The following is an 8,747-nucleotide window of genomic DNA, read 5'->3' on the forward strand; positions in this document are numbered from 1 at the left end:
GTCATTCCAGGACTCTCCGGGACATAGAATGTGACAGGCAGAGGAGTTGTTAACAGGAAGGAAAATGACCAATTCTCTCTGATTCCCAAAAGACATTGTGAAGAGGAAGTAACATGTATGTCATGTCAGTAGTGTTAATGTCTATAACCTCAAATGAATATATTTCTCCGGCTCTTGTTCTTCTTCATTCTCCTCTTCCACTTCTTCTTCCTCCTCATCATCCTAAATATTATCATTCTCATCCTCATCATTTCTAATGTCATTTCCTTCAAATCAAATTCTTGGTTGTTGTCATTATCATCATCGTAATAGATTTCCCGTTCATCATCAATATCATCATCATCATCATCATCATTATCATCTCAATCAAATTTTTGTTCATCAGAATCTAAAATCATTATCTTTGATTAGAGTTAAGAAATTTGCTAAGTCTCGGCAGAATTGAGTACCTGCTAGCACTGAGACAACGGACCAAATTAGCTAGAGCTGGAACAGCACATGTTATATTGATTATCTTTGATTATATTGGATGCCACTAACGAGGTATGGCCAGCTTCTGTAATATTCTTTAAAATATTGGCAATTCTAGTGACCAATAATAAATAAATAAATAATGTCACTTCCTTAAAATTTCAAGAATGCAAATAAAAACTTAAAACAGTTCTTTAGATTTTATTTTGACAGCGAAATTAATGTCATATTAAAATATTTTCTGGCAGACAAGTCTAATTAGTTTGATGGCTGCCAGCCAACTCCTAGAGGACACAATGCCTTTATCAATTTTTCATTTCCATACTCAATTTTATGTTTACAAATTTTTGTGCAAAATTTGAAACAAATTGATCTAAAGTGTCTGTTAGTCATTCACATGAAATAAAATGAAACTGTCACCCACTCATCAAAAGATGGCATTTATATGAACAAATCAGTTCTGTAATGTTTAATGAAGAGGCAGCAATTGGAAAAGGAGATCAGATTGAAAGGGAAGAATTGATTAGATGTTGGAACAGTCAGGGTCATGTAAGGATGTACCAGGTTTGTTGATGGAGGAAAGCAGAAGTACCCAGGGAAAAACCACCGACCAGCGGTCAGTATATATACCTGGCAACTGCCCCACATGGGATTCAAACTCGCAGCCCAGAGGTGGAGGGCTTGTGGTAATATGTCAAGACATCTTGAACACTCCCTAACTGTGTCCCCTTGTCTTAATATTAAACACCTTTGTATAAAGACAACCTACTTAATAAAACCATTTTTAGGGTCCCAAAAGCTCAATTTCAACACAACTTCTCGATGTACAGTATCAGTGATGTAATCAATTAACGATGATTAATATATCAATCATGGAAATGACTCCAACATGAAAACTTGACTCATCTACCTTCTTTGTGCAAAATTATTTTAGCAGGTCAAAGTCTAACCTTTAGTATGCAGGTAATAATTCATACACATGCAGATGTGAACGTCAATCCAATCCTGACTGTAAAATTTGCATATTAGATTAAATAATTAATTATTACTGAGTTACCTGCCCTTGCAGGTAGTGATTAATTGTGATGTCATTTGTTCGCCAGCGTAACATCATACTTTTAAGAGAAAAAATATTCATAATCTATACCTACGCGGAAGGGAAGTAACTCTGTAATATGCACAGACAATGCCTTGGTGTAGATTTACCAGTAGTTATTTGATTTATAATTTTTGCAAAATATTAATAATGAAAAAAGAAATTCTCGTACCTTTTCACATTAGAGAGTAGCTTAAGAAAATGGATCTTCAGGTACTAAAAAAAACTCTCATTGAAAATAAAAATCTAAAAAAAAATTATTTGTGATGTTCCTTTTTATAATCAAAATGAAGGCATGTAAAAACAGTTACGGTAATATATCTTGACATTAATAGGAATAAAGAATCCAAATATAGCAATAACCTTACAAAGCGTAAAAAAAGAATAAGTTTGTTTGACATTTTAATATCGTCTAAGAAATATTAACCAGTAGGCTGAATTCCTTGGACGATGAATACTTTCTGTTTGATATGAAAATTAAACCTTATCTGTAGACATATAAAACAATAGCTTACAGATAATGGCCATCAGGAGGGGAAGAACAATGTGATTATGGGGGATTTGTGTGGCACAGATTGTGTAACAAGTTATTTGGTTTGATCAGCCCACGAGGACATTCAAATTTGGTCTAGAAATTGATTTTCTATTTACTGGGTAATAGAAGGGACCTTGAGTTTGGATTTTTACAATCTAAAAACAATTCTGTTCCATGTTATTTCCTGTCAGGAAGAAGTGGGTGAGATTAACAAACATTCTCGAGCCCCAGATCAGATCATTGTGTTTCAGACCTAAACCCTATACTGCAGAAGAAAATAGTTATTTTATTTATACTAAAACGCAGAACTATACTCTAGTTTTATGGTTCACATTTAGTTTGATTATTACTACAAAGCTTTACACTTCAGTTTATTTTATTCACTGTAATTTGAATTTGAAGATAGTTTTTTTTTCATTTTTACTTTTCCTTTACATGTATCGTAAAAAACTTGTATAAAGTTGGCGTCAGTGTAATTTTCGCAGCTATTTTTGGGGCTGAAAATACTAAAAATTACTTCTGCTAGGGTAATTTACCTATCCAAAATACAGAAATCACTAAGTTTGCTTGTTAAACATTAACTTTTAAAATTCAAACTAGATTTTATCTATTCACACTTAACCTTAGACTTGAATAAATAGCAACTGCTATGTGAAACAACAAAAATATCTAAATAAAGTAAATCTACTCACAGTGATCAGAATGATATGATGTATTGCTTATTTTTGTATTTCAAATGTCCTTTTACCAATGATGCCAGGTATAAGAGGTAGAGGAAAGTCAGAGTACACAGAGGAAAACCATTGCTTTATGCCAGTAGCTGACAATTGCCCTACTGTGGGTTATGAACTTGTGACCCAGAGGTGGAGAACTGAAGTTAGTGGTAAAATGTGTCAAACAATACTTGATGCATACGGTACATATATACATGTGACGATCGCGATTGTGTTTAAAATTTATTTCAAAGGCTGTAAAATTCATTCTTATAGGGTGTATATGAGTAAATTAAAGGTGTGGATCTGTGTGGTTTGTTAAAAACGGTCCCTGTCACTCAGCTGACGGAAAAAATCCGAACATGCTTCTTTGACTCAGTCGGCAGAGCCGTATACTTTCACCCCGGAGATCCAGGTTTGATACCTGGTCGGGGCACTCGACAGGAATGAGTAATTTCCCTTGTGCTTCTACACATTTTGCAAAATTTGTAGAATTGTGTGCATCACTAGCTTATAGTAAGAGAAAAAAAATCTTGTAACTACCTGTTGCAATTAGCATCATGTTACATACGGAAGGAAAGACAAGACAGCTATCAATATGAATCAATAAAAATTGTTAAAGAATGCTTAAATAATTCACTGATAAACATACAATCACTGAGACAAATATTGATTAGAGGGATTAGGAGCAGACGTCAATAGATTATACATGGACAGACAGAGAAGTACAAGAGACATGATCAGAGTGACTAACGCAGCATGCTATCTGATACCGACACCGGAAAATCTCTGTTTGTTCTCTCGCGGGTGATACCTTCACTACTTTGATCTTAATCCTGTTGGGATATGGTACACAAATGCAAGACAGTCTATAATATTATTTGTAAAGTACAGGTGACAGTGATCAATATTTTATATCTAAGACCTGTGTAAGTTTTTATCATTTTACTAAAACATGCTTACAACAAATTAATGGTTATAACATAATAATTTACATTCCCCATCGAGAATGTCATAACATGTATGTAATAGGTGTATTATATTACGAACTACGCTTTTAACATACAGAAGTGACTTTGTTATTCCTCACAGGTTTTACTGTACACTCTTCAAGGAAATATTTTACTGAAAATTCTCCATAGACAAGGATTACAAATTAAAGTTATCTCCATAGACAAGGATTACAAATTAAAGTTATCTCCATAGACAAGGATTACAAATTAAAGTTATCTCCATAGACAAGGATTACAAATTAAAGTTAAAGACCATTAACTTAGAATGGTCACTTTCTGATATCATCTTTAATGTTTTACATCCAAAAAGGTTATCTGATACCATTGCCATGTTTTTGGCAGGTCAGTCCCAAAGTATTCAAGACCAAAATCCTACTTGTATGAAACTTGAAAAAGATACCTTCTAACTTTATTTGAAACAGTAATAACAAACTTCAATTGTAAAAATCCAAACAGACTTCCAATAGGAATTATTTACAGACAAGTAGACAATGAACAATTGAAGAAAGACAATTCGAATTCGCCCAACCTCTGAAGATGGGCTAAAGTAAACTAAATTACAGATGGCAAATTCCCTTACATATAAATCTTTCCGTTTGAATGTTTGTAATTCCATCACTTTTTGAACTAGTCATTTTACATGATATTGACATTTTTCCAGCTGATGATTAATCCCGATCTAATAGCACATCATTAAGGCCTCAGTTAGACCATCATGTTAGGCCGAGATCAAAAGACAGCTTCCTTCGTTTTCTCCAACATTTATATCCTATTCTGAGAGTGGTAATGATCAATATGTGTTCCAAATAATCTTAATGAGATCCAATTTTTCTCAATTCAAATACTCTTTCAAGACATACAAGGTACAATTCAGAGATTGGAATCAACAGCTATCGCCAACTGCGTTGGTGCTGTTTGCATTCTCGATTTTTATCTATCCTTGAATTAGGCAGCATGTTCAGCAGACAGATAAAGTTCAGAAAAGAATGGATCCTAGCAGACATTGGCCAAAATTGAGATGTCTTTGAAACTTTCACTTTACTATTTGAATACACTTCAAAAAGAAACCCTGTGTTTCTCTTTACGCAGGCTTATTATGTACAATTCTATTCATTGGCATTATAATCAGATTATCGTATCACTGGACACCATTGAATATCAGTAATTACAATTCAACCCTTTGTAAGTAATTGCATTTTGAAACAAATTAACAAAGTTTATGACAGTCAGCTATGAAAAGATTAGAAAATGTTGGTAAAATAAACATAAACCCCCTAGATGCCTTCATAAAAATTGAAAATATTTATCAGTTACAAATAAAAAACCCTTGATTGGTGGCCATCTTAATTAACCAAAAACATTTTTTAAATGAGAGATATACATTATTTTGCAATAACCTCCCTTCAACCAAGTTGATTGATATTGATCATCAGAAAAAAACAAAACTATAAATATATAATTTCAATCAATCAAATTTGGATACTTGGCCTGGCCTAGTAAGGGACTAAAAGGGTACATATGTATAGATTATAACTATACCATTCAATAGTATAACTATAATATAGACAAAATGAATATAAATATAAAAAGCTTGACAAGAATACCATCAACAGGTTGTGAGATTAGATTAAGGCTGCATTGATTTGTCGAGATGGGCATGGAACAGACATGCATAACTGAATTTGTGATGTCTGTTATTTGGTTGGTGGATGAAAGGTAGAAAAAATCAATAACTTTTGTTTTGAAGAAAAAAGGAAATATCTTAAATAATTTACAAAATACTCTTGGTAATCTGACCTTAACATTAACTGATAATAAATGGTCATATTTAGTTAACAGGAAACTAAGATGATAAAAGTTGGCTTCCTGAAACTTGCTACATAGGTATTGTTCATCACTTACATTCAGTAGACATTGAACACAGGAAACACAATCTAGGTGCAGTAATTAACATACACAGGAACTGAACACACCCCAGATACAGTAAGTTGACTTACAGGAACTGATCACACCCCAGATACAGTAAGTTGACTTACAGGAACTGAACACACCCCAGATACAGTAAGTTGACTTACAGGAACTGAACACACCCCAGATACAGTAAGTTGACTTACAGGAACTAAAACACACCCCAGATACTTACAGGAACTGTCCTCCCTGCGAGAATCCTATGGCATGGTATCCGTTCTGGAGTTTGGAATCCTTAGCAATCATGTCGCAGGCCATAGCAATCTGGTCATTGGCATTCATGAAGAAGCCATTGGTTGTGTCCTTTTTGAAAGAAAATACAAAATTTAAGGATTTGTTTACTTGAGTCTTGTAAATTTCATTTAATATCATAGTCTTTGTCTGGTTTTATTATATTATTGACTACATGTTAATTTACTAAGTTACTGGCAAAGAGATGACACCATAAAAAAACTATATAATTAAAATTTTTAATTTTGATTCTTGTTTGATTTGTTTGGTTGTTTCTTCTACTTACTGAGGCAATGTTGCTACCAATCATCAGACTGTTGACATATACACCTTTGACTTGTTTCTCAATCATCTTTTTGATTGAACCCATACTCAGGGGATTACAGCAACTGTCACCTAATGAGAAAAAAACATGATCTCGTTAGATGTTGATGTCATTGTCCTTTTTTCTGAATATTTCTTAAGAGTAAGTTGCAGATTATTTCCTCAATAAAGGCTATGTAGCAGAAAATTTGGAATGGATACATTTTATATTCCATCAATTGTAATAGTTTTTGTAACTACAATACATATTTACTAATAATTCTGTGAAGATCAATGAATTTTTAAGCATGCCTAGGTCTCAGTTACTCAAACAATATCTAGTGAACCAGCTGGTCATATTCTATGGTAATGAAGATCCACTGTAATTATCATATCTTACAATTGTAATACATCCCTACACTATAGTAACAGTTTACACACAGTAATAATTAAAAAACAACAAAACTTCACCAATTTATATAGAATACATTTTTCTATCAGCATCTAGTAGTTACAATTATTCCATATAATATATCACATTCCTATATTGATATTAATCTGTGTCTAGTGAGATAAATTACTTTAATTATATAATTACACACCATTTAAAATATGGTGGATACAATGACTGATTTATGATTTCTAGTCATTTTAGTAATGCTGATCTTAAAATGTAAGATACATGTACATTGTACATAAGTTTAAGGGAATTTTATATCAATTTGCCATGACAGCCATGTTATCTAATTAAACTCAATGTAATATTGAATCAAATCAGAATAGTAATTGGAACTGAAGTATACAAAATGAGAGATGTCTTACTCCTAAGGCTAGGTTTTCTGGCATTTTTTGTTGTCAAAATATATAGCATAATCTATTCCATTAAAGCAGGCCATTTATTAGCCTCTGTGCTGTACAGTTCGGCATGATATAAGGAAACAAAATATTAACTACATGATTATGTATTTACATTCTGAGTGTTTCTTCACTATATGAATCAACCAACTGGGGAAAATTTGCCTATGAAAACACAATGAATACAACGATTCTCGTGCATCGATCAGCTGCTTTCAAACATCACGCCAGTTTCATATCAATAAAAAAATAGTCCTCCACAATTTTTAATGTATAATCTTTAATGTGTTGTTTCTTGATTGAGAATCAAATAAGGTTTACTGTATATGTAAGTCAATCAATTAAAAAAAAGGTCAATCGGAAGGCGAAAGCTTGAAAACGCAACGTTATGAAACGACTTTGTCATCCAGCTGTTCCATTAATCTTGTTTCTTGTCGTATATGGGTATCATAATTTTAAATATAGATCTAATATAATAACCTTTCAATAATTTTCTAATTTTCATAGCTGCTATGAATAGCAGAAGATATCTACATATCTTTCGAGGAGCGCAAATGTGCTCCATGGGATATGTACGTAGATAGCTTCTGCTATTCATAGCATCTACATCTATATTATATTGACCACCTTCATTGAGCTGAAGTTTATGTCAAATTGGAGTGAGTGAAAAAAAAAAAAAGTTTATTAGGCAGAATGGATTGCTGATTTGAATGCTATAGTTGAAGGGTTTGAGAGAATTTGTGGTTGTAAGGAATTCCAGTCTGTTATGGTTCTAGGAAAAAATGAATATTTACGTGTTTGTGTTCTGCATGAGGGAGTCTGATATGTGTACGGATGTGCATGTCTTGTGTTGCGTACTGGAGGAACGAGTAAGTCTTTTCTAATGTTTATTTTATTACGTGTTATTTTATGAAGCATGGTTAGTCGCATGTCTTTCCTACGGTGTTCTAGAGAGCGTCAGTTTAGATGTTGTATCATGTCACCAACACTGGAGGTGTTTCTTTGTTTGTTGGTGACAAATCTTGCTACTCTTCTTTGTACCATTTCAATTTTACTGAATAGCGGCTATGAAAATAAGAAAAATACATTCAATCCATATGTACATTGCAGACAAAAATCAAATCCTTAATTTATTTCAACACTGCGTCATGTGCAAGTGGAAACTGTCGCCTCCTGAACTATGGACCCTATACACCAGTATCACAGTCACTTTACAAAAGCGAAAGTGTGCATCGGTATGTTATATTAGGATTATTATCTTATTAAGAATGCGAAAAAAACTATGACAACGCACGCATTACGTTTTAGTTAAAAGATGCAAAAGACTTACCCATGCCATGCCATATGACGACAGGTGTAACGGCTAAAGAACCAGACACAAAAGCCATACACAAAAACACGGCCAACATCTTTCCGTCCGCCATTTTGGAATGTCATGTGACTGAAATATGGAGCAGTCATTATTTATAAAATATTTTCAATAGCTTATCATATCTATCTCGTCAAAATATTTAGAATAAAAATATCCATATAAGATATCATTTTGGTTTCACTAAAACAAA

The 8,747-nt window shown here is 33.0% G+C and overlaps 1 protein-coding gene across 1 annotated transcript in view; it reads right to left on the reverse strand.

Moving 5' to 3' along the window:
- Nucleotides 1-8,626, reverse strand: part of LOC138324759 (palmitoyl-protein thioesterase 1-like) — a 29,080-nt gene extending 20,454 nt beyond the window's left edge. The window contains exons 1-3 of the mRNA XM_069269886.1: nucleotides 8,516-8,626; nucleotides 6,314-6,423; nucleotides 5,972-6,099 (exon numbers count right to left, since the gene is read on the reverse strand). Of these exons, the coding sequence (XP_069125987.1) occupies nucleotides 5,972-6,099; nucleotides 6,314-6,423; nucleotides 8,516-8,609 (332 nt within the window). The 5' untranslated portion in view covers nucleotides 8,610-8,626. The remainder of the gene's footprint in view (nucleotides 1-5,971; nucleotides 6,100-6,313; nucleotides 6,424-8,515) is intronic.
- Nucleotides 8,627-8,747: the final 121 nt, after the last annotated feature.

Source organism: Argopecten irradians, chromosome 6, assembly GCF_041381155.1.
Source record: "Argopecten irradians isolate NY chromosome 6, Ai_NY, whole genome shotgun sequence".
NCBI classification, from domain to species: domain Eukaryota; kingdom Metazoa; phylum Mollusca; class Bivalvia; order Pectinida; family Pectinidae; genus Argopecten; species Argopecten irradians.